This window comes from Geotrypetes seraphini, chromosome 2, assembly GCF_902459505.1.
Source record: "Geotrypetes seraphini chromosome 2, aGeoSer1.1, whole genome shotgun sequence".
NCBI classification, from domain to species: Eukaryota; Metazoa; Chordata; class Amphibia; order Gymnophiona; family Dermophiidae; genus Geotrypetes; species Geotrypetes seraphini.
In genome coordinates this window covers 269,340,947-269,368,375 of record NC_047085.1, presented here as the reverse complement: position 1 = coordinate 269,368,375, position 27,429 = coordinate 269,340,947, and the positions used below count along the sequence as shown (strand labels likewise).

Genomic DNA, 27,429 nt, shown 5'->3' with positions numbered 1-27,429 from the left:
CTCAAGTAAATTTTTATGGCTACACAGCTTTTTTTCATTGTGCGCATTTCAAATCTTTTGTTATACTACAGTACTTTTTGACCCATTCAAAAGGCCACAATGAAATTTTATTTTTCATCAAAAAGTCTAAAATCAAGTAACAAAATCGTAAAAGTAAAAAAATACATAGTAAACACAAAACAATCAAGTACAAATTCAAAGCAACAAGAGAAGTGAATATGCGATGAATCGTATCATTCCGAGAGAGGGTCTAGGACAGCTGAAACGGCCATGATGAACTGTCCATGATGAATCCGATTCTCCTCCCTCCCCTCCCCACTATAGCATTACCAGTGCACCCCTCCCGGTCTTGTGGGGGGTGGGCAATGTTCCCCACACTCTCCAGATATGAAAAATAAAATTTTATTGTGGCATTATTATGAATGGGTCAAAAATTCTGGGTCAAGTGAACAAAGATTGCAATAGCATATTCAGATGAGCAAACATTTGCAAAATGAAAGGACAGGGCTGGGTCAGTAATGATTACAATATTGCAATTTAGTGCAGCAGTGAATGTTGGGGGCGAAATGTGGGGGGAAAAACTTCCAGATGCCTTAATATACATTATATACCACAGGTTCCATTCCGAAAAGGTGGCAAATAAATCACACGTGTTAACAGCTGTTATAAATGACCCCCTATATAGCGCAATATTCATACTGCCCAGATTGTTGCAAAGTCCACGGGTACTGTTTACCTGTGCCTTTTGCATAAATTTTCAAAGAAAAAGCATGTGCATACTTTCACTTTGAGAAACTACCTGAAGAAAAAGCACCCATAGACTTTTTCACCTACTTTGTCTGAAGGCACTTTTTCCAACTAAAACAATGCATTTAGGGCTCCTTTTACTAAACCATGGAAGAGCTTCTTACTACAGGCCAGTGCGGTAAATGCTCCAATGCTCATTCAATTCTATGTGTCAGAGCTTTTACCTTCTCGGCCGCAGTAAGAAGCTATTCCACAGTTTAGTAAAACCTAGCGTTAGTTCTGGAAATGCAAAACTCGGTGCATTGTTGCAGTCAATCCCTACCCCAGAGAATTCCTCATCTGTACATGGGAGTGGGGTTAAGGTGGAACTTTTACCTGAATACAGAGTAGACAATTTCAAATTGCCTATTTCTCTGGGTAAAAGACCATTTTACCATTGGAAATGGCTTTGGAAACTGCCATCCTATAAATATAAGTGCATGACTGAATTATAAAATTCTTTGTCTTCTCTGTACACTTTTGTCAGTCAGAAACTACATTGATGAAGTTCAGGTAACTTTGTCACTGAAGTTAGTGCATAAAAAGTTGCTAACATATTTTTTTTTCTTTTTCATTTTTATATTAAAATAAATTATAGTTGAGAAAAAAATCCTAAAACAAACTTTTTTTTAATAAGACAGTACTTTAACAATTGCACTTGAACATGGAAGCTAACTGTTGTTTTGCTAGAGCTGTTTTGTGTTGGGATTTATCTAATTTTGCATCACCTGGTAACCGTAATAACAGTATGATAAAAATAAAAAAGGTAGAGAAGACATACTCTCTTGGCAAACAACATTTTGTTGTTCTTTTTATGAAAACTGTCACCACTTCATGTCTGAGTTTTGAAGTGTCACAAAATGGATGTCAAAATTGTCCTATTGACTTTTTCTTTACTGGAACAGCATTGTTCAAAAGTGCTATATCAGCATTTTAAATAACAAGTCAGACAAAAATATATAGTACAAACAAACCAGTAAGCAGAGTTAAGGTATAGTCTGAAGATCCTATAAGGGGGAAAAAAAAACACCCCCACTAGAAAAAAAGTCCTTCTCTTTCTGGAGCAGCTTCTATTTAAAACAGGGATAAAAATATTAGCTTCACAAATAACAAACCATTTGACTGCTCCGAAGGACAGTCTTTATTTAGCTTGATAATTTAAGACAATTCAATAGGGTAGGGTGTCCAGAAACAGCCTGTCAATAACCAGGGGGGGAGGCACCAAGTCTTCCAATTTCAGGTAAAAGATGCGTTGCAGTCCCAGTGTACAGAGAGAGCGCAGGTCAGCGAGGACGTGCAACACCTTGGGCTCTGCAGGTTCCTGTGGCTGGCCTTTGTTTTGGCAGCTGAAAGCTAAGTGATCATTCAAGCAGCTAATAATCTTGCTGCGTAACTCTTCCACTTTCTTTGGTTCTTTCAACCCATGTCGTTCTGCAAAATATAGACCAAACAAGAGTTAAGTTAGCAATTATTGCCATTATTCAAGTTTTATTACAATTTGATATAATCGCTTATCAAAAATTTCTAGGCGAAATACAAAAATAAAAATTATACAACGTTAAAACTGCATAGACATAATTCCACACTAACTAGACATACTGGAACACGAAAGGAAAAAGGGGAGGAACTACATTCGTTATAGAATAGAAGAACAATCAACACTTGATCGTCCACTGGTGTGAGTGTGGCTTAACCAGTGCTGGTGTTAAACATGCTTGCGATCAGGGCACAAATTTGGGAGGACACCCCAAAAAGCCTGCCAATAAATGATGGCAGGCTGGGTTGGTTGCCCTAGTTGCATGCCCCAACCCCAGCCCTGAGCTTATCTCACTAACTTCCAGCTGGGTTGCTAATTGACTTCAGCTTCTAAGCTACATTTTATCGGATGCTCTTGAATAAATTTGTGGGCAAAGTTGTCACAGAAGAACTATCTGGATTTTTTCTTCTTCCTAACCAGCCATGAAAGCTCTAACTATGGCAATCGCTATTAATGTAGAAAATTCAAATGAAGATCAATATCCGTTGCTAGGTCTGTAATTCCAAAGGGCGTTCATAGACACTCCAAAAAGAAACCAAAGGCCTTTCAGCGATTCTTTGCCATTTTGATCAGACATAGCTTGCATGGTCTATTTTATTTTATTCTATTTAGCTAAAAGGACAAAAATGAATAAAAGAAAAGTTAGAAATGACTAAGAGGTCTCTTTATTCAGCTGTAGTAAAAACAGGCATTAGCGTGTCCTTTAGTAGGTCTTTCCTATACGATAAGGTCATGTTTACCATGGCTGTAAAAACCTTAATTTTCTATTTTTGCATTAATGACCATATGCTAATATTACGCAATAACCAAAAATGGGGTGAAAAAACTGGTAATGCTTCAGAGGCAATATCAAATATGCCCCCCAAAACCCCACGATAATGTAAACACCTCTAGTGAAAAAATACACCTTTAACTCAACCTTTTAAAGCCTTTATACCAACAATAAGGTGATCTACTGTGTGCTCAGAAGCCCAGATGCAGAGATTTGAATTGATCTTCTTCTACCTTTTCAGGCTATAAATGTAATCATTGCACACAATTTTACCTGTTTGCCTTTTTCTCTTTGCCATTCATAAAAAAAACTTTTATAGAATAACTTAGGGCTCCTTTTACTAAGCTGCGATAATGTTTTTAGCACACACAGGATTTTAGCGCATGCTAAACCCGCGCTTCGAGGCTAGAACTAATCCCAGCTCAATGCTGGTTTTAAGGTCTAGCGCGCACGCTAAAACCACTATCGCAGCTTAGTAAAAGGAGCCCTTAATGGATTGGGGATCCTGGCATGAACCATGTTTCAGTAGCCTGCTTCAGGGAACCCAATTCATATCTGTGCTCCAAGCTCCAGTCTCTGTTATGTTTTACTGTTGTGTATATCTCTAAGTTTAGGCACTGTTTGTAGAATTTCCCCTATAGGGCCAGATTCTATAAATGGTGCCTACATTAGGTACTGCTAGGCGCCCTAATTGCAACTGCCTAGCCACGCCTAAGTTCAAGATCTGCGCCTAATTTTTATTTCTGAATTGGTTTAACCGGCATGGTAATTGACCATGTTGGTTTTCAGCCAATAAAAAGGGAGGGAAGAAGGTTGGAGAAACAACATGGGGGGAGGGAGGGAGAAACATCATGGAGGGAGGCTGGAGATACAGCTTGGAGGGAGAGAGGGAGGACTGAAGAGACAGCATGGAGGAGGACTGGAGAATCAGCAGGGAGGGAGGCTGGAGCAACAGCATGGAGAGAGGGAGAAGGGCTGAAGAAACACCATGGAGGGAAGGCTGGAGAAGTGCTGGAGAAAAGTGCATGGAGTAAGGTAGCGCTGGATAGGAGGAAAGAGACAAAAACAGCAGGAGAGGAGGTTAGAAGGAGAGAGGAGAGCACCCGCGGGGGACGGGTTTGGAAGGTTAAGGGTTGGAAGGGGAGGAGGGTTGACGGTTGGAAGGGTTGAGAGTTGAAAGGAGAGGAGAAAGAAAAGAAGCACCCACAGGAGAGGGGTTTGGAAGGAGAAAGAGAAGCACTTAAAGGGCACAGGGGGTCTTTTTACTAAACTATGGGGAAAAAATTTGCACACCAGTCTCTACTGCCTCCTATTTTGTAGGCAGTAAGGGCCCCTGCGCTAACCCTGTGCTAATCAGTTTGCATGCGGCAATGCCCTATGCACTGATTAGTGCTGTCATGCCCACTATTCACCCCCAGACATGCCCCCATGCAGAAAATAAAAAATATGTTTCTTCTGCATGCTGTAAGCACACTGGGGACTTACTGAATATATGCCGCTGAATATCACTGTTAACCGTCATCCCCTAACCAGCTAGGTGGGAGCGGGGCACGGGTGGAACACAAACTTTGAAATGGGTGATTTTTTAGCTTGCTAACCAGCTAAGTAACCGCATAAATCTAGGACAGCAATAAAGCTGTCCTAGTTTTATGTGGTGAAGTTAGCCAGTCTACATATTGTCTGGTGCTCAGTTAACCCAAAAGGAGCAACAGATCAACCATCCAACTACAGACCCATAGCCTCAATTCCACTATATGTCAAGATAATGTAAGGCCTCGTAGCTAAACTCCTCACCAACTACCTAGAAAACCACAATTTGCTCCACCCTACACAGTCTGGATTCAGAACCAACTTCAGCACTGAGACACTACTAGGCTTCCTTCTGGACACAGCTAGACAACACCTCAGCACAGGAAAAAAAAATGCTGATTATTCAACTAGATCTCACCGCAGCATTTGACCTGTTAGACCACGACATCCTGCTACAAATACTAGATACAATAGGAATCACAGGCAAAGTACACACATGGTTTCAAGGATTCCTACAATCCAGGACCTTCAGAGTAAAGACAAACAAAGAAAAATCAGAACCATGGTCCAACCCCTGTGGCGTACCCCAAGGATCGCCATTATCCCCTACACTCTTCAATCTCTACATTGCATCCCTTGGCACCTGCCTAGACAAAATAGGCTTAACCTCCTATAGTTATGCAGACGACATCACCATTCTCCTTCCTTTTGATCAGCCAATGCCCACCATGACAGACACACTACATAGAACTCTAGAAACAGTAGCAACATAGATGAAAGACCACAAACTAAAACTGAACTCAGACAAAACAAAATTCATACTTCTTAAAAAAAATAACACCCCAACCATAACAAACCTAGTAATAAACTCAATCACATACCCCATTCAACCCATTCTAAAACTTCTGGGAATGACGATAGACAGAAGCTTCACCATGCAACCACAAATCAACAAAACAGAAATCATTCGCAGTCATGAGAAACCTAAGACAAGTTTGAAAATTCTTTGACAGAAAACAATTCCAGCTCATGGTCCAGTCCCTAGTCCTAGGTCTCCTTGACTATTGCAACATCCTATATCTCCCCTGCCCCACAACAATGATAAAACAACTACAAACAGTACAAAACACAGCCCTGAGACTAATCTACTCACTAAGAAAACACAACCACATCACCAAGGTGTAGGGCTGGAGGTCTTATAAGTTCTGATCCAAGGCATCAGAACACAGGCAAGGTCAGCACACAGGCAGTTCTGAACCAGGCCAGGTCGGCACACTGATCTGGGCCCTGTGTACGGATCTAGGCCGTGTGTGAGGATCTGAGCCCCTGTGAAAGAATTATGAATTATTCCCATTCCCTCTCCCTTCTTGCCATGCAGCCATTCTAAGTAAAGGAAAATGCTAGCATCTTGTCACAAGACCCTTGCCACATATTAACCTGACACAGGTTTACCCTTAACCCTTATATGGGCAACAATCAGACTTTGCCTATGTGCAGGCCCTGAGCTTAAGAGCTTATGGAGCATGCATTATAACCTTTGGACTGTCACATGCTTATCTTATTTGAGCTGTCCTTATTTGGAAAGGACAACAGCTGACAGGCACTGCATATGTGCAAAGACTCAGGCTCTGTCCACGTGTTAATCAGGCCCTTGTCTAAGTGCTGAGTTGGAGGATGATCACGAGGTAAAAGCACGAGGTAAAGGGAGGGTGATCACGATGTATAAGCATGTATCTTTCTTTGTATGCACCAATGTACCCACCAATCATGAGATGTGTAAACGAGGGAGTTACTATGATGTCGTTAGCTTAGAAGCATAATAAAAAGGGACTCGGAGCTAGCCCCTGTCAGCACCTCCTTCTCGATTCTAAGACTGCGTGTGTGTGTTTCCTGTGTGGAATTCCTACACCAAGGCATACTTCGACTCACACTGGCTCCCAATTCAAGCAAGAATGCGCTTCCAGAGGACGTTATAGGGCAGAATACAGTACTGGGATTTAAGAGAGGATTGGACATTTTCCTGCTGGAAAAGGGAATAGAAGGGTATAAATAGAGGATTACTACTCAGGTCCTGGACCTGTTGGGCCGCCGCGTGAGCGGACTGCTGGGCAAGATGGACCTCAGGTCTGACCCAGCAGAGGCATTGCTTATGTTCTTATGTTCTTAAACACTAATGCATCCATAGACTTTCATGCACGCGTTAGCGTTTAGCGTGCGCTAATTCGGTTAGCGCACCTTAGTAAAAGAGGGCCTAAGGCTAGATACTAGATGGTAATGGGAAGGTAGAGCTATAGAAATGATAAATAGTATTTGTGTGTTTATTTCTATAAAGCAAAATACATATCAACAAACATAATAAATGTCATTACAGATGTAAATCCATAAGTATGTTTAAAGCCTACTCTAATAGAGAGGGGTCTAAAATCTTATACTGTCTAGAAAAGACCTGCTCTCGATTCTTTAAAGCTTGTTGGGACTGAGGGTACTTGAGCACGTTAAGAGCACTACACAAATTCACATTTATTACCCAGTGCCAGGCAGGGCAGGATTAATTTGTCGAGGGCCCCTAGGCACACAAGTACACTGGGCCCCCTACCCCACCCCACCATGCGCCCAGGCGGAAACAGGAAGCTGCATCAGAGGGAAGCTTTGGCCAAGCAGCACCGCTTGCACAATTACGGTTCCCGTTGCCTTTCTTACCCGCGTCGCTTGCTTGTCTTACTTTCCGTCGATGGCCGATCGATGCTGGAGGGGCCCATCGCTGTTTGGAAAAAACAATGTTGATGCCTTCCTTCATCGGGCCCCCCTGACCATTTCGGGCCCTAGGCACGTGCCTACTTGGCCTATTGGTTAATCCTGTCCTGGTGCCAGGTGTGCAATCAGTTAACGGGAACTTTTTCCAATCAATAGAACGTTCACCTGGGTATATCCTAGCATGCTGCACCAAAGTGCTAAGCCGGGTTAACCCACAAATATCATAGTGCTCACCTTGGAACTTATCAGTTAATTTTTTTGTGTGTAGATTCTTTTTTATATGTATAAGTTACTGATAAATATAAAATAGACTAAATAGTACCCAAAGTGCCAAGTGCATAACAAGCATTAAGAATTCAAAAACATTAAATAATGTGAAATCGTTTTCAAGAACAGTCCACTTTAGGTCAAAAATAGAAATCAATAGCAATCATCAAGCATAAAAATTCAACCGCTGGGACTTATCTATGTCCACCATACAGAAACACAATATAAAAACATGCAGCGATAAACAGCAATTAAACATCAATGTTCATAGCATGTATTCTCCTAGCCACAAGCATAGTCCCCTCATTCTTAGTAGAAGTAGTAATAGAAAAAGTCCAGATTTTAAGTCCGCCCAAAACATCACATTACATTGGTATCTTCTATCCCTCCTTGTGATTTTAATGAACTGTGGAGTAAAACATCCCAGTTCTGAGTTTTGAGAAAATGCAACTTAGATGTTTTTGTGAGAAAAGCATTTCACCTGCCGCTTTGTGCTGCTTTTGAGACATTTTTCTCTTTTGAAAATGAGTGCCATAGGATATTTGAAAAATCAGTATTCTTTGGTTGATATCAGAATAAGAGTTCTGAAGTACTCAATACAGAATAGGGATCTTTTAGGATTGCAAGTTCTAAAATATTTTCTTAGGAGTGAACAATAACATTTAAACACAGTGATAAAAATATCTATCATAAAAAAACCATTTAAGTTCTTAACCTTAATATGCATTCAAAATAATCACATCTCTATTATGGAAGTGGTCCAAGTTAGACCATGAGTCCCGCCCAACTCCTGCCCTCGACCCGCCTCCCAAAACACCCCGTTTAGCTTTGGATGTTAAGCGGCACTATGAAGGCCTAGGTCGTTTAGAAATAAGTCCAAAACCCGGTTTTATTATCGGCGCTTGGACGTTTTTGAGAAATGTTCGTCCAAGTGCCGACTTAGGAGGTTTTTGGATGTTTTTCTCTTTCGATTATGAGCCCCATACTGTTTGACTGATTCATCTCCTAATCAGAAGCCACACCAAATTTATTTTTTCCTTCTGTCTTTTCCTAGTGTAATATGGTGTACCTTCACCATTTGCTTTCTGTAATTCGCTGATTGTCCAGCCCTCTTCGATGTGAACCGCCTAGAAATCTGACTATGGCAGTATAGAAGAATAAAGTTATTATTATTATAAGCAGAGGATATTAATTCTGTGAATATAAGCTATTACATTCTTCCTTGGCTGATAGCAGAATAGAATTCCTCAATTACTCATTAAAGAGTAGGAGCATTTTTAAATAGTGAATTTGAAATATTATCTTTGAAAAAAAATGACAGTTAAACGCAGCAACAGAAGTATTTATCACAATAAAACCTTCAATAGTAAAGCAAGATTAAATATTCAGAGTAATCCTGTCAGCACTTTGGGAGCAAAACACAGTCAGTTAACAACACATTTACTAGAGGGTAGAAGCACATTTTTACCACATGGCTTATTTGCGGTGTGAAGCTTAATTTAGAGTTATAACATATTCCTAAAGTTAAGAATCTGTGCTTGAGTTGGATGGGTTTGCCGGCTAGTTCAGGAAGTTTACGTAGTACAGAATGGCTGTGTGGTAGCCACATGGCGGATAATTTTTCTGTGTTAATAATTAGGCTGTTATCTGCTAGCTAGATGTTAAAACCAATCAGTTTGCTATTAAGGTCAGAGAGCATTTCTTCTTGGTTGTTACCCACAAATATAAGCATAGTAACATAACATAGTAACATAGTAGATGACGGCAGATAAAGACCCCGAATGGTCCATCCAGTCTGCCCAACCTGATTCAATTTAAATTTTTTTATTTTTTTCTTCTTAGCTATTTCTGTGCAAGAATCCAAAGCTTTACCATGTACTGTGCTTGGGTTCCAACTGCCGAAATCTCTGTTAAGACTTACTCCAGCCCATCTACACCCTCCCAGCCATTGAAGCCTTCTCCAGCCCATCCTCCACCAAACGGCCATAAACAGACACAGACCATGCAAGTCTGCCCAGTACGGGCCTTAGTTCAATATGTAATATTATTTTCTGATTCTAAATCCTCTGTGTTCATCCCACGCTTCTTTGAACTCAGTCACAGTTTTACTCTCCACCACCTCTCTCGGGAGCGCATTCCAGGCATCCACTACCCTCTCCGTAAAGTAGAATTTCCTAACATTGCCTCTGAATCTACCACCCCTCAACCTCAAATTATGTTCTCTGGTTTTACCATTTTCCTTTCTCTGGAAAAGATTTTGTTCTACGTTAATATCCTTCAAGTATTTGAACATCTGAATCATATCTCCCCTGTCTCTCCTTTCCTCTAGGGTATACATATTCAGGGCTTCCAGTCTCTCCTCATACGTCTTCTGGCGCAAGCCTCCTATCATTTTCATCGCCCTCCTCTGGAACGCCTCAAGTCTTCTTACATCCTTCGCCAGATACGGTCTCCAAAACTGAACACAATACTCCAAGTGGGGCCTTACCAATGACCTGTATAGGGGCATCAACACCTTCCTCCTTCTACTGACTACGCCTCTCTTTACACAGCCCAGCATCCTTCTGGCAGCAGCCTTGTCACACTGTTTTTTCGCCTTTAGATCTTCGGACACTATCACCCCAAGGTCCCTCTCCCCGTCCGTGCATATCAGCTTCTCTCCTCCCAGCATATACGGTTCCTTCCTATTATTAATCCCCAAATGCATTACTCTGCATTTCTTTGCATTGAATTGTAGTTGCCAGGCATTAGACCATTCCTCTAACTTTTGCAGATCCTTTTTCATATTTTCTACTCCCTCTTCGGTGTCTACTCTGTTACAAATTTTGGTATCATGTGCAAAAAGGCACACTTTTCCTTCTAACCCTTCAGCAATGTCACTCACAAACATATTGAACAGGATTGGTCCCAGCACCGATCCCTGAGGGACTCCATTACTCACCTTTCCTTCCTTCGAGCAACTTCCATTAACTACCATCCTCTGGCGTCTGCCGACAGCCAGTTTCTGACCCAGTTCACCACTTTGGGTCCTAACTGCAGCCCTTCAAGTTTGTTCAACAGCCTCCTATGAGGAACTGTATCAAAGGCTTTGCTGAAATCCAAGTAAATTACATCTAGCATATGTCCTCGATCCAGCTCTCTGGTCACCCAATCAAAAAATTCAATCAGGTTCGTTTGGCACGATTTACCTTTTGTAAAGCAGTTGAATATCATCTGCAAAGATGTGAAATTTGATGTTCCATGATTCTAGTAGATTCGCTAAAGGAACTAGCTATAAGTTAAAAAGAATTGGTGATAATAAAGATCCTTGAGAAACACCTGACATAACGGGTTTGCTGGCAGACCTTTCATTGTTCCAATAAACTGACCAGGATCGATTAGTGAAGTAAGAAGTAAACCATTGCAGAATGGTGGAATTCAGACCAATCTCTCTAATGGCCTCTTTTACAAAGCTGCGCTAGCGGCTGCGCTGTGCTAATGGCCCCGAAGCCCACAGAGATTTAATGGGCTTTGGGGCTGTTGCCACGTGGCTTTGTAAAAGAGGCCGTAAGTCTCTAGAGAAGTTTCAGATGAGAGATTGTATCAAAAGCAGTGGTTAAATCTATCTGGATCCATAAAGTATTAAAACTCAATTCAGCTTTGCATAGGATTTCATCCATGAGGTCTAACAACAGTGATTCTGTACTATGATGACTTCTGAATCCAGGTTGCCAGGGTGAAGAATATTGTTATCTTCCAGAGATTCTGTAAGGTGCCTGAGGATCACTTTCTCTAGAGTCAGCCAGTAGAGATTGGTTGGAAATTGGCATAGCTTCCACTACTGGTATTACCTTTTTTAATGATAGGTATAATAGAAGCTTCCTTGGTGCATTACGGAATTGTTCTGGTAGTTACAGATAGCTTAATTATGTGACTAATGATGGGGAAAGAGTAGAGAATTTTAAATGGAACTTTGTCAAGATGGATTGCTGAGGAGTTTATTATGTGCTCCACTACTGTGGTAGTGACTGATTGAAAGTGGTCCCATTTATTGTTGCATTTCAGGCTATGTTCATGATTGAGGTTAGGTGTCAATTCTGTTGGGTTGAAGTCTGCTGCAGTTTTTGGGGGTACATGGAACAGATTAATCACTTTGTTACTGAAGTAGGTAGAGAATCCAGCAGTGGTCAGGGATTCATACTTATCAGATAATTTATGGCTTGTGACCTTGACCATATTGTATGTAGACAATTTTGATTAGGTGGTGTGGGTTATTACCTACTTCAAGTTTCGAGTTGATATATTTGCTTTTACTCTTCAAGATTTTGCCATAATACAGTTTGCTATGTAGTCTGCATTTTCAAAGTAAATTTTCTGTTGGGTTTTTCCTCCATTTGCGTTCCAGGAGCTTCAGTTGTCTTTTTAGTAGAGATAAGCTTGGCTGAAACCAGATATGTCTTGGTTTGTCACTAATGGTGAACTATTTAGTTTCAAAGATGGAGTTTGCAAATTCAAAGAGAAAATTTAGCCAGGTGGTGATGCTAGACGGAAGATCTAAACATGGATTTACAAAGGGAAGGTCCTGCCAATCCAATCTAATCCAATCTAAACATGGATTTACAAAGGGAAGGTCCTGCCAATCCAATCTAATCAGCTTCTTTGACTGGGTAACAAGAAAGCTAGAAATGGGGAAGTCCCTGGACGTCGTGTACTTGGACTTTAGTAAAGCTTTTGATAGCGTCCCACACTGCAGGTTATTGAGCAAGATGAGTTTGATGGGATTAGGTGAAACATTAAATGCATGGGTCAAAGACTGGCTAATAGGTAGACTTCAGAGGGTGGTGGTTAACGGTACCCTCTCTGAAACATCGGAGGTGATCAGTGGAGTGCCACAAGGCTCGATCTTGGGTCCGATCCTATTTAACATTTTCGTAAGAGACCTGGCTCAAGGGCTTCAAGGTAAAATAACATTATTCGCCGATGACGCCAAACTATGCAGCATAGTAGGCAAAAGCACATTGCCCGACAGTATGATGCGGGACCTACTCTTACTGGAACACTGGTCCTTGACTTGGCAACTAAGCTTCAATGCCAAAAAGTGTAAGGCGGCAGAAATCCGTGCAAAACTTACACCCTAAATGGTGAGACCTTAGCTAGGACTGCAGCAGAACGAGACTTAGGAGTGATCATTAGTGAAGACATGAAAACTGCCAATCAAGTGGAGAAAGCTTCATCCAAGGCTAGACAAATGATGGGTTGTATCCGTAGAAGTTTCATCAGCCGGAAGCCCGAAGTCATAATGCCGTTGTACAAATCCATGGTGAGACCTCATCTGGAATATTGTGTACAATTCTGGAGGCCACATTACCAAAAAGATGTGCTGAGAGCTAAATCGGTTCAGCGAATGGCCACCAGGATGGTCTCAGGACTCAAAGATCTCCCGTATGAGGAAAGCTATACTCACTCGAGGAACGTAGAGAAAGGGGAGACATGATTGAGATGTTCAAATATATCACGGGCTGTATCGAGGTGGAAGATGATATCTTTTTTCTTAAAGGACCCACGGCCACAAGAGGGCATCCGCTGAAAATCAGGGGTGGGAAATTTCATGGTGACACCAGGAAGTATTTGCTCACCGAAAGGGTGGTTGATCATTGGAATGATCTTCCACTGCAGGTAATTGAGGCCAGCAGCGTGCCAGATTTTAAGAAAAAAATGGGATAGGCATGTGGGATCTCTTGGGGGAAGAAGTTAGTGGGGGGATCATTAGAGTGGGCAGACTTGATGGGCCGTGGCCCTTTTCTGCCGTCATTTTACATTACATTACATTACATTACATTAGTGATTTCTATTCCGCTTGTGCCTTGCGGTTCTAAGCGGATTACATTAGAAGATGGCTGGACATTTCCAGGCGATGACAATACATTTATTTGTATAACTTTACAAACTTTGCAAACCTAACTTTACTTAACTTTTCGTACATAACTTTACATAACTTTACGTACATAACTTTACATAATTTTACGTGGAGTTACTTTGTGTTACTTTACATTATCCTTACCGTGCTTGCATAACTTGCATTAAGTTTACATAATTTATCTTACATAATTTATCTTACATAACTTTACAAGACTTTACGTAGAGTTATTTTATGTTATTTTACCTTATTATTCCAGTACATTGCATAACTTACATTACATGATATTACAAAGCATAACCTTATGTTATATTACAACGCATAACCTTATGTTACTTTACATAATATTACAACGCATAATCTTATGTTACCAAAAAATCGTCTGTTCCTAGGTTGCTATATCTGATTTTTTCGGTATTTGGGGAGACTGTGTTTCTAGATATGAATTGGCTTTACGCCCGATGCAGCTAGATTAGATGTTGCCTATGGGGACGAAGTTGCAGTTGGTTGTGAGTTGCAGTAGGTTATGAAGGGAGAGAAGATGATGGTAGATTATAATATTGGGATGTGTTTTTTGAATAGTATGGTTTTTATATCTTTTCGAAACGCTTTGTAGTCCGTAGTTGTGGTCAGCAGCTTGGATATGGTGGGGTCAATTTTCGCGGCCTGTGTAGCAAGTAGGTTGTCATATAGCTTTTTGCGTTTTGTGCCTTTGAGTGAGGGGTAGGTGAATGGAGTCTGGGTTCTCCTTACTCTAGTTGAGAGGTTTCGGGTTAGGCGGCTGTTTAGGTAGAGAGGTGCTGTTCCGTTTAGTGCTTTGAATAATAAACAGTATAGTTTGAATTGAGTTCTTGCTTGTATCGGTAGCCAGTGTGAGTCGAGATAGGCATTAGTGATGTGATCGTATTTTCCTAGCGAGTAGATAAGTCTGAGTGCTGTGTTCTGTACTGTCTGTAATTGTTTGGTCATGTAAGCGGGGCAGGGTAGATAAAGGCTGTTGCAGTAGTCTACAAGTCCTAGTACAAGTGATTGGACTAAGATCCTGTATTGAATTTTGTCAAAGAATTTTCTTATTTTTCGCAGGTTGCGCATGGTGTAGAAGGCTTTTTGGATGGTTTTGTTAGTATGAGTCTGCATTGTGCATCTCCTGTCTATTGTTACTCCCAGGATTTTGAGTGCTGGCTGTATTGGGTATGTGATTGCATTTGTCGTCAGATCAGTTAAGGTAGGTTCTTTGTCTTTTTCTAGCAGCAGGAATTTGGTTTTATCCGTGTTCAGTTTCAGTTTGTGGTTGGTCATCCATGTTTCTACCGTTTCCAGAGTTATTTTCAGTCGTCCTGATGAGTTGGGGTCTTGGGTATTGAAGGGGAGAAGGATTGTTATGTCGTCTGCGTAGCTGAATGAGACTATATTTAGGGAGTCTAGAGTGGTGCCCAGTGAGGATACGTAGAGGTTGAAAAGTATGGGTGATAATGGAGATCCTTGTGGTACTCCACAGGGGTTTGACCAAGGGTCAGATATGTGGTCTTTTGTCTTTACTTTATAAGTTCTAGTTTTTAGAAAGCCTTGGAACCAGTTGAGTACCAAACCTGTGATCCCTATGGCGTCTAGTATCTGGAGTAGTATGTTGTGATCCACTAGGTCGAAAGCTGCTGAAAGATCTAGTTGGATAAGTAGTATCCTGTTCCCTTTGCTGAGGTGTTGGTGGGCTATATCCATTAGAGATACAAGTAGTGTCTCTGTGCTGTGGTTTTTTCTGAAACCTGATTGTGATGGGTGTAGTATGTTGTGGTCTTCTAAGTAGTTGGTGAGGTATTGTGCTACAAGACCTTCTTGTAGTTTGATATATAATGGGATTGAAGCGATGGGTCTGTGGTTGGCTGGATTATTGTTTGGAGCTTTGGGATCTTTCGGTATGGGGGTGATAATAATCTCGCCTAGTTCTGGTGGGAAGTGACCATCTGTGAGCGTGGATTGTAGCCAGTTCATGAGGTTAGCTTTGAACTTGATGGATGCGGTTGTTAGCAGGTACGATGGGCAGCTGTTTAGGTCACAAGAAGTTTTACTATATTTGTTGTATAGTCGAGTCATGTCGTTCCATTGTATTTTGGGGAAGTTAGTCCACGTTCTGTCAGCTACTAAGGCTTCATCTATTGTTGGTGTTGTTATAATCTCATCGAGGAGGGTTAATGAATTGTTGAATGTGGATCTGATATTGGTGATTTTGTGCTTGAAGTAGTCTGCTAATTGGTGAGCTGAAGGAGATTGGTTTCCTTGAGTAGCTAGGAAAGGTTTGGTGTCTGTGAGTTTTCTTACAATATTGAAGAGTATTTTTGAGTCTGGGTTTTCAGTGCCTATTAGTTTGGAATAGTATGCTTTCCTTTTTTCCTTTAGTTTGATGTTATATTGTTTGATTTGGATTCTCCATGCTACTTTTGTTTGGTCTTGTTTCTGTTTTTTCCATATTCTTTCGAGGTGTCTGCATTGTCTTTTTAAATGGAGAAGTTCAGCGTCGAACCATTTGTCTGAAGGTCTACAGATTTTGTTTTTTGTTTTTATTGGTGCTAGCTCGTTCAAAGTAGCTTCGCTAATGGTACGCCAGTGAGTTACAAATTCTTTGGGGTTGATTTGGTCGAATGCTGGATCTACCTTCTCCCAAAATGTAGTAGGATTGATTTTCTGTCGTGTGTTGATGTGGATTTTTTGGGGTGCGGGTTTGTGGTTGTTTTGAGCCCAGTTTATGGTGAAAGTGTATTTGTAGTGGTCTGACCAGAGGGAGGGGTGCCATATACCGTTGGATGTGTGTATGTTTTGAGTGTCAAGATTATAGGTCGTGAATGCTGCAATGTCCAGTTGGTGGCCTTTTTCGTGTGTGGGTTCGGGGTTAAGTATCTGATAGGATAGGGTATCGAGATATGAGAGTATTCCCTCTACTTGTTTGGAGGAGTGGTCTTCTAGATGGAGATTTAAGTCTCCGAGGAGTAAGTTGTGGGTGGAAGTTAGTGAATTCTGGAGAATGAATTCTTCGAGTTCTTGTTTTGATGTGGACCATTTCCCTGGTGTGACATAGCATAGAATGCAGGTCAGGTTTCCAGAGAGAGTGTTATCGGAGAGTTGACATGCTAGAAGGTCCAGGTGAGGGGATGAGTTCTTGGCTAGGACTTTTAAGTTAAAGTTGTTTTTTACTATGATGGCTAACCCTCCCCCTCGTTTGTTTTCTCGACAGACAAGCTCTAATTTATATCCTTTTGGGCAGAGATCTATTATGCTTGGGTCGGAGTCTGAAGTGATCCAGGTTTCAGCTAGGAATAGGCATCCTAGATGATCTTTGATTAGCCAATCTTTGATTAATTCCACCTTTGGATTGATTGATCTTATGTTCATGTAAGCACATTTTATTGGTGTGAAATTTGTGAAGGAGAGTTGTGAACTGATTGAGTTGAGGAAGATTCTTGGGGGTGTCAAGTGTTTATGGCTGTTTATCTTGGGTTTTGGCGGAGGTCGTTTACCCCAGAATGTTGGGATGCTTTCTAGGCTGGAATTAGGACATGGTGTCAGAGTTCTGAAGGAGTGGAGTTTCCTGGCTGGTGGAGTTTGCCTGAGGTCTGTTGTAATGATTGGGATGGAGTAAGTATGGAAGCCTGCTGTTTTCCAGTTGGATATGAGGAGGGCGAGCAACAGAAGGACAAGCAGGGTTTTAGGAAGGCGGGTTGCCATTGTTGGTGAGTAGGGTTGCTGGGGTGTTGGTTGCTAAATAAACGATGTGAGTGATCTGATTGAAAGGATTATCTCTTAGCTATTGCTTTATCCTATTTAGGGGAGCTGGTGAGCTGCTTGTTTCTAGTTTGCTTCACTACTGCCGCTTCACGAAGGCGCTCACTAAGGCGCATGCGCCTTTGTCGTGCGCCTTCGTCGGCGCGCCGAACGGCTGCGCGCCGTGGGCAGTCCAAATTTCACATTTTCTATGTTTCTATATATGAGGAGGTGAGAGCATGGATGATATTTGTGATTGATGAGTGAGTTGTATTCTCTTTGATTCTGTGGACCATTATGGGGGTGGATCGATTGGATTCTGTCTTTTGTTTTGGTTTGAGTTAATTCACAGTGAATGAAAAAGTAATCATAACAACAGACTGGGGTGACCTCCTTGAGCTTCCATATATGAGAAATATATTTTGACATGAATATCATGTCTAGAGTGTTACCTAATGCTTATGTTGGAACTGAGACAAGTTGGCTGAAACCAAGATCTTGCATTGTTACAAGAAATAGGTTCAGAAAATTGCTTGAGCCTGTGAGGTTGAAGTCACCAAGAACCACTAGGTTTGAAAAATTAGCTGCAGATTGAATAATTAGCTCTTGTAGGAGATTAATGGATGAACTATTGGTGCTCGATGGAGAATAAACTAGGGGAAATGTTACGTGGAGAATATCTAAAGATATTAATAGATATTCTGTAGGATGGACATTCATTGCTTGTTTTTTTATAGAACTTGTAGCAGCTTTTGAAGATAAAAATTAGACTCCCACCTCATTTCATATCTCTGTTTTGTGAGATGTAGTGATAGTCTGTGGGGCAAATTTGTGATGGAGAAATTGTATCTCTTTCTAGCAGCCAGGTTTCGGTCAGTCCGAGGTAGTCAAGATTGAGGGTTAGATTATGGAGATGACATTTTTTTTTTAAGCTTCAGCTCTGGTGTTTAGAAGACCTATTTGCAGTTGGGAGAGCGAGCTGGAATTGAGTGTGCCAAATGTGTAAGTTGAATGTAGGAGAGGAAGTGGTGGTTACTGCTAGGAGTTTTGCCTGAGCTTAATCCCTCCTGCAGCCCCATATCACCTGGATTCTACTCATTCTCTTTGCTGCGTTAGGTAGGTGTCAAAGTACTAGCGAAGTGAGGAGGCTTCTTCTTTATTTTGTTGTCGGAAGAGGGGATTAGTCTGCTAGAATGTAATCACTAGAAGAGAGATTATGAATCAAAGTCGCAGGTCAAATGGGAGGGTGATAATAGATTGTAGGCGTCCTTCTGATCTATAGCTCTGGATAGGGTGAGTCAAACTATATTTAGGCCCTGAGGGATGATTAGGAAGGAAGGCTGTGAGCTGAGCAGGTTTAGCCGGTGGGGAGGAGTCAGAAAGAAGATGCCTCTTGCTCCATCCAATTGGGGCCGACTCTATCAGTGGATGTGATATTCAAGATGACACTCCCTCTTCTTCCTGCCTGCAACTACCAGCATCACCATCCAATAATATCAGTAAACCAGTGGTTCCCAACCCTGTCCTGGAGGACTACCAGGCCAATTGGGTTTTCCGGATAGCCCTAATAAATATGCATGGAGCAGATTTGCATGCCTGAAACTTTCATTATATGCAAATCTCTCTCATGTGTATTCATTAGGGCTAGCCTGAAAACCCGATTGGCCTGGTGGTCCTCCAAGACAGGGTTGGGGACCACTACAGTAGACCACTCCAGCCTCCTCTCTTTAACCTGGGATTTTGAATTGATCATGAAATTATAATCTTAGAGTTCTATTGGGTTGATATTTGATTAGTTTTTTATGTAGATAATCAGGAAGTAGAAAATGCCAGGCTTTGAAAACTAGGCAAAGTAGATTGAATTCAATCCGCTTAGCTAGTACAGCTCAAACAGAATCGGAGAAATATGGTCGTAGTTGTGTGCACCTGTTAGGAGTCTAGCTGTTTAGAATTAGCTGTAGGTGTGATAGATTGGCTATGCTTGACTCTAGAAATAATGTGTTACAGTAATCTAAGTGACTAGTAATGAAAGCATGAGTTAGTTTTGTTGGATTATTTACAGAGAACCGTATAACTATAAAAAGGCAATATACAAGTCCCAATTCCTTTCCCTTTCCCTAATGTAAAGTAGGTCAGGCCCCTTTGGGTAACATGCTCTGTAGATATAGAATCTGAGGAAAGCTTGCTTGGCAATGTCCATCACAGGTCTTTATGTTATGGGAGGCCAGAGCCATTCAGAGAGACATGATGTTCATATTTTTCCTTACCTGAAATTGAGGGAATACCATGTTATTCAGTGTAGAGTCTGAACAGGCAGGCAATGTCTGATAGAGGCAACAATGAAGGGGCAGTTACTGACGACAACAAGTAGCAGGTAACTGAGCAACACCAGAATGATATGGCAGCAGGATGGAAGACTGTTTCCTGCATTCAACATACGTCATGGACTGACAAAGGCTTACCTATTTAAAGATGCTTTTAATATTTAAATTTTTAGTGAAATTTTAAATCATGCTGTGGTTTAACTACCCCTACCCTCTTGTTTTTTCCATTTTTCTACCATAAATTGAAAATTGTAACTTTTACTCTTTCCCTCCCGACTCATGTTTGTATTCTATGAAAATATATTGTTAAATTGTTTGTCTCTTTTTATTATATTATAGTTTGACTTTGTACATCGCTTAGTAATTCTAATAAGCGATTTATCAAATGTATTAATAAACTTGGAAACTTGTTTTCTCTGAATGCTGTGTGCCCCTGTGAGTGCTTAAGTTTCGATTCTTTGCTGAAAAAAAAACAGATTTCCAAGGACACCAACCGGGCTGTGAAAAGTACAACACAGCAGAGCACTCCATTTATGCTGATATGCTCCAGCAGGGGGACTGGCATACCCATGTGAAGAAAAGAAAGTTCGAGAAATATTCCTGTTATGGGCACCCCCGGGAGGATAGAGGCATGGACTGGGGGTGGGATAGACAGGCGGCATATTTGCACCTATAGGGACGGTACACGAACAGAGCTGGAAGTGTGTTTCACAGGACAAAGAAAAAAAAACCCTGTATATAACTTCATGCTTTTTAGGGTGGGGCCAGAGAACTCAACATACATTCACAAATGTGATGACCTTTGTCTGTATAATCTCTCCATTGTATTTTCAGACTGATAAGATTCTTTTTGGTATGCTTATGCTGCTATTATTTTTTATACTAACAATAAAAGTATTGTCTGTTTTGGAATATACAATGCGCGGAAGGATTCTGGTGAAGTGGTAATGCAGCCAGACGCTTCAGATGCTGGATAATAGTCACCAAGCTCCTCTGAGAGCAATGAACCCCACTGAACAACCTTGAGCAATATAGCAGTTGGGGGAGGCTGGTAGAATTAAAAGGAGTAGAGGACATGAAAGGGGATAAAATAGGGTGCATATGCAAAGGTGCATCAAAGGGAGGGCTTTACATAGCACTCCATTAAGATATGGGGAGAAGGGATGAAAAGTACTATAATCACCATTATTTGCAATATATGTACATACCTTAAATGAAAATGCCTTGCATATGTTTAATCCTTGCTGTCTGACCATACAGGTGGTGATTGCCTGCATCCTCCTGTGTGGCTGGTTCTTCATCACTTGTGTCCTGGTTTAACACCTGAAAGGTCATATTGTGGAGCATGCAATAAGCCATGAATATGTGTCAAATCTGGGCTTGGCTGTAAAGTAGTTCTTCCCCAGATTGGTTCAAGATCTGTAAGTGGCTCTTCAGCTGGCCAAAGGTCCTCTCATTGATGGCTCTGGTTTTCCGATGGGCCCTATTGTAATGCTCCTGTTATGACAATTCCTTTGAGAGTAGTTCCCAACATCTGTGTAGGAGTAATAGGACAAGGCAACAGTCATAATGAAGGATAGAATGTGAGCTGTGCTGAGTAGACATCAAAATGATGTGTTTAGGAGATGTGGAAAGGTGTTTTTGATAGGATGTCTAAGTCCAACTTTGGATGTTTTGAGGAAATGACCAAAAATAGGGTGGAGAAAATGTCTATTTTCGAATCTGCACGACGTCTATCTTTCTTTTTCAAAAATAGCCCTACTAGAGGTTTTGTCCAGCTAGACGTCTATCTTTTCATTTTTGAAAATAGTCCAGCTAGATGTTTTGTTCAGCTAGATGTAACAGGAAGAAAAAATAATAAATTGAAAGCACTTACAAAGGAGAGGCAGGAGAGAAATGATGAGGACAACTGGGGGGGGGGGGGGGGAGGGCACAGGCTATCCTGTCATGCACAGAGCCTGTAAGCTGCAGGGAAATCATAAAGTTGAGAAATAGAGTTTCTAGCAGGAGCTATACATAATAGCAGCTCTCTTATTAAGAGCCAGAACCATTACTGTAAGCTAGAAGAGAGCAGAGAGCTTAAGGCAGCACCAGGAATTGGTAAGGAAATGGTGGGGCTGCTGAATGAAAGTTTCTAGGTCTACTCTGGAGTTTGTCTGTGTGTGAAAAGAATGGATATTTTTGAAATAATATTTCCTGTCAATGTTTGATTTCATGAGAAATGCTGCAGATTAAACCTGCTTATGAGCTGTTGAGCTGAGGTGTGTAATAGGAAGGTTGTGAAGGAGATTTCTAAATTAAGTTTGGAGTTATATTTCAAAGAAAAATTGATAAGAACTTTTAAAGTGTGTTTCAGAATTTAAACTGGATTTTTGTGACTCCTGTTGCTAAAAAGAAATGTTAAGTACTGGGAAATAGATCATTTTTAATTCCTTCACTGTGTAAAACCACTGATTCAACTCAGATTGCCTAATATTATTGGTGTTTAAGGCAAATGTTTTATATTTAATCTAAGAACTGAAGATCTGAAACTTTAAGAGTGTTCTCTTCTCTTGGAATTCTGAGAGGTTCTATGGTGCAGAGCTGTTTCCAGTCAGTATTCTTGATATATGATGTCAGGCTTTGTGGGACTTTGAGATAATTAATGAGGCATTTTATTATTTCTGAATCAAAGATACTTGGATAAAACAGAGGTGGCTGAGATATTGTGTGAATGTGTGTATTGAAACTCTGTGAGCTGATTTCATATCAGAAGCATTTTTTTGGTTTTTATTATAGAGTCAGCTAAGGTATAAAAAATTATCCGTTCTTTTGCATATGTAATTAGAAATACAGTACATGGCCTTAGCCTAAGAAGACACTGACTTGAGCCTGCATTCATCCAGGGAGGTTAGGGTTTTGCTTCCTTTCATTTGTTTATAGATAGGATAGTAGCAAACGTCTGGATCTTCAGAGGAGCTGCTGGATCCAGACATGTGATAGGACAATAACTCAGTGGTACCCAACACAAGAAAACAGCGATACCAGTGAAAACAGGTTTTATTTGAATACTTTATTTTTGTGTGCACACATATACAGTATACATTTTTCGTATTTTATTTAACTTTGGGACTGAGAAACACTCTCTAGTTTTACAAAAGTCACCTAGTTAAATACTTACCTATGGTCCTGGATATCCTGGAACAAAGTTGGTATTAAGTTGACAGACATGACATGTTTGAGGTTTGAATATTATCACTAACTAAAATAGTGTAATCAATGTAAATTTGATCATACATGAATGGTGCTTTGCTATTCAATTGTATTTAAATTTAATTTACCTTGTTTAAACAACTTCTGATAACAATTGTTGGGCATACCTATTTAGTTTCCTTTCACTCTCAATTGTTATTGAGGTTTAAAAAAAAAAAGTTGCAACAAATAAATACAAATATTTAAACGTTTGACCTCTGTGTTGGTGTGAATTGAAGGGAAACTTATTGAAACATCTGACCATGATTATAACATCTCATACATTTAATTGTAAAAATCAAAATTGTATTGTAATTGCATCACTTAACCACAAGGTGGCTTTACATAGACATCACATTTTTTTTTTGCCATTATTGAAAAAAACAAGTCCAAAATAAAAACATTCAAAACAAGCCATTTGCATGTAGGAAGGACTAGCATTTTTAATGAACTGGTCACATAGATATGCCAGCAAAGCAGTACGGCACTCTAGGGAGCACTGCTGTGAACTTCACATTAAAGGTGCCAGGTACATATCTTATCATAACCCTCATTATATTAGAACATAAGAACATAAGAATAGCCTTACTGGGTCATATCAATGGTCCATCAAGCTCAGTAGCCCATTCTCACAGTGGCCAATCCAGGTCACTAGTACCTGGCCAAAACCCAAAGACATGTTTTTTTCAATAACAGACTATAGACTTTTCCTCCAGGAACTTGTCCTTTCTTAAAACCAGCTATGCTATCCATTCTTACCAAATCCTCTGGCAAAGTGTTCCAGAGATTAACTATTCTCTGAGTGAAAAAAACATTTCCTCCTATTGGTTTTAAAAGTATTTCCCTGTAACTTCGAGTGTCCCCTAGTCCAGTGTTCTTCAACCTTTTTACACTTATGGACCGGAAAACTACTAAGACTGAAATTTAAAAAAACATTTCCATCCCATCCCCACAAGCTCAGTCCCCACAAACCATCTGATCCCATCCGCACAAGTCTCTGTTATGATTTTATATTGAACATATTTTATTAAAGTAAAAAAAAGAAACAATATTCTGTACAATTGTCATTTTATAAATACAAATACTACAGAGCAAGGATCAACAAAACCCCTGTCTCCCCTCCCCTTTACATATATCCCCTCTACTATCAAGAAAACTGAATAAGTCAAATTATTACAGAATGCTACACAGAAATATCATGCTAATAGAATACCGCAGTCACACATGACAGGAATAGTGTTAGGGGAATGCAACTAGGGCAACTACCCCCTAGTCAGAGAGAGCCCTAAGCCAGCTGGAAGCGAAAGAAGCACTGCCTGGGCTTTGCAGTCCCCAGTTATGTCTAACACCAGCTCTAGCAGGATGCATATTTCAAATCTGATATATTCCAATCACAAAATAGAAATAAAATTATTTTTTCTACCTTTTGTCGTCTCTGGTTTCTGCTTTCATCTTCTTTTCATTCTTTTCCTTCCAGCATCTGCCCTCTCTGTCTCTTCAATCTAGCATCTGTCCATCTTTTCCTTCCATGCACTGTCTGCCCTCTCCCCTTTTCATATGGTATCTTCTTTCTATGCCCCTCTCTCCTTTCCAGCCAGCCTGTACCCCCTCTCTCCTTTTTTACATGATTCATTCCAGCATCACTGCTCTCTTCATTTTTATCTCTCCTACCACAGATCTAGCATCTTTTTCCCTCTCTCATTATTTCTCTGCTGGCCCCCTTCCCAGCATCAATCTCTCTCTACTTTCTCATTCCTGCCTCTCCCCTTTCCCTCATCCGATCTCTCCATTCCACCCTGACCCCTTCCCCTTCTCTAATCTTCCTGCCAGCTGTTTCCTTCCTTTTTTTTACTTCTCCCCTGTCCAGCAATACCCCTTCTCCTTTCCTTCCTCCCCCTATCCAACAGCAACTCTCTTCCCTTCCCTTTCCCTCCTCCCCTCCCAGCAGCATCTCTCCTTTTCCCTCCCTCCAGGTCCAGTAGCAGCTATCCCTTTATCCAGCAGCTTCCCAGCCTCCAACAGTGGCTTCCTCCCCTTCACTCCGCTCCCGTCCTAGCAGCTCTCAGTACTTGCCTGCAGCAGTGATTCACTTAGGCAGCCCTGGGTCCTTTGATGGGTTGTGCTGCCTCTGAGGAAAGAGGAAGTTGCATCATCAGAGGCGGGCCGCAACTCAGCAAAAGCCCCAAGGCTGCCTAAGTGAATTGCTGCGCTAATGCAGGCAAGTACTGAGAGCTGCTGGGAGGGGAGCAGAGGGAAGGGAAGGGGAGGAAGCCACTGTTGGAGGTTGAGAAGTTTTTCACTCCGCCATTTGTACATGAGAGAATAGCACTATTTGACCCAACTTCACTTTGAATAGTCTGGCATTCAAGCTGCTTAATTCTTACTTTTGGTTCCCTGTAAAATAATTTTGAAACATGGTCCGTATCAGGACCTGCAGAAACCCCAAAAGTTAAGTGAGAATTTTTCTCTTTTTTGCCACTGAGTAAAATGTTTTTAACTTTTGAATAGCACCCTTTTACACCATTCACTATTCCATACACAGTGATTGGGTGGTGGGTTTGACTATAGGAGCTTTGGCTCTTGGCCGAATTACACAATTCTGAGTGTATGAGAATTACATTACACTACATATCCAACTATTTATGATATAATCAACAGGTCTCCTTTTTCTGGAACCATATGATAACCCTATACCTGTACCACCTGTGAAAACCATCACCAACATTTTCACAGCCCACATGTACATACAATCAACCACATACTCAAAGGGCAAAGATACAGAAACATACACAGCCAAAAACACACAGTGAGCTAGAGACTATACAGTAGTAGGACACACTATACAGCAGACAGGCACCCTGGGGCTGGAAGTCACAAAAATGGATACTGAGGGCAGCACAGATGGAGGGAAGCAATGGGCAGTGTTGTGAACTAGGGTTGAACAATGAAAAGGAGGTGATTGGAGAATGCTGTGCATAAGAAGTTTGTAGGAGAGATGCTGGACCACCAGGGATTAAAAATGGCAGGTAAGTGTGCGCTGGGGGGGGGGGGGAGGTTAAAAAAAGTTAGATGGCTAGGACAGGAGACAGGAGACATCCCTCCTGTCCCAGCCTACCACTAGACCACCAGAGGTAGGAAGGTGAGGCAGGAGGGTATAGAGTCGGGCAAGGAGTGAGTGGAGGGCTAGGTACAGAGCCTGGTAGGACAGGGAGGGAAGAGGGCTGGGTGAAGAGCCTGGCAGGGAGGGGGGGCTGGGTGCAGAGTCTGGAAGAGAGGGCGTGAGGGAGGGGACACTGGGTGCATATCCTGGCAGGGCATGGCACTTGAATAGTAAGCCCCGTCTTAGATTTGAATCAACCATTTTTCCTCCTTTTCTGCTTTTAAACTTCTGGTACAATCTTTATTACCAAGTCTTTTGGATTATTGTAATATTGTATACTAGTGTTTAAGCCTATTACATTAATGGGTACTAGAGTAGATGTCTGGGTTTTTTTTTCTTTGTCTCTCTCTCTCTTCTTGGACGCTGTCTGTTTGCCATTCTTTCTGCCTGTGTCTCTCTCTGGCCCCCTGTCTGTCTGTCTTTCTGTCTCTGTCTACCTGGCCCCCTGCCTGCCTATATTTATCTGTTGCGCCATGCTTGCCTGTCTCTCTGTGGCCCCCTTCCTATGTCCTTAGTGCCCTCAGTAAGTCTATTGGGGCAGGAAAATACTGTACCTCTAAGCACCTCAACTTGAGATCAGATTTGGAAAGGCAAGTGATTTAATCTAAACAACAAATTCAAATCCACTGCGATATATTTCAAAAACTCAGTAGGGACTTGTCTGCATGCAATGATTTTTACTTTGGTTTCATAATATGAATTTTCAGCCACATAAAACTATGCACAGTATTCAACCTCAATTTAAGTGCATGTGTTATGTTGAAAATTAGGTTGTTGAGTTAGAAATTATGTCCTTCCTATGTCCTTAGTGCCTCCTTCCCATGTCCTTAGTGCCCCTTCCTATGTCCTTAGTGCCCTCAGTGCCCCTTCCTATGTCCTTAGTACCTCCTTCCCATGTCCTTAGTGCCCCTTCCTATGTCCTTAATGCCCTCAGTGCCCCTTCCTATGTCCTTAGTGCCTCCTTCCCATGTCCTTAGTACCCTTTCCTATGTCCTTAGTGGCCCCAGTGCCTCCTTCCCATGTCCTTAGTGCCCCCAGTCCCTCCGTCCTGTGTCCATAGTGCCCTCAGAACCTCCTTCCCATGTCCTTATTGCCCCCAGTGCCTCCGTCCTATGTCCTTAGTGACCTCAGTGCCCCTTCCTATGTCCTTAGTGCCCCCCAGTGCCTCCTTCCTATGTCCTTCTCACTGCCTTCCAGACTTTGTCTTACCCCCACATTCCGAAGCCAGCCTACCTGCCTGCCTGTCTCCTTCCCATCCCCTTTGCAGTATAACCCTTGAGAGGCATGTTTCCATCTTCCCCCCTTCCCCGTCACTGTTGCCGCCATGCAGCCAACCCCACTGACCCTCCCATTGCAAGTCGACTGATGGGCCTCCCGGCTTCGGCAGCGTCCACAGCCTTCTGCTGCCCTGATTTATTC

At 41.5% G+C, this 27,429-nt stretch overlaps 1 protein-coding gene across 3 annotated transcripts in view; it reads right to left on the bottom strand.

The window, feature by feature from the left end:
* Window positions 1-1,662: 1,662 nt before the first annotated feature.
* NR4A3 (nuclear receptor subfamily 4 group A member 3) overlaps window positions 1,663-27,429 on the bottom strand; it is a 121,219-nt gene continuing 95,452 nt past the window's right edge. For 2 of the 3 annotated variants that reach the window (XM_033929638.1, XM_033929639.1), the window contains one exon: window positions 1,663-2,217. In XM_033929638.1, coding sequence (XP_033785529.1) covers window positions 1,955-2,217 — 263 coding nt within the window. In that variant the 3' untranslated portion in view covers window positions 1,663-1,954. The remainder of the gene's footprint in view (window positions 2,218-27,429) is intronic. The other variant, XM_033929640.1, reaches the window with a different exon arrangement.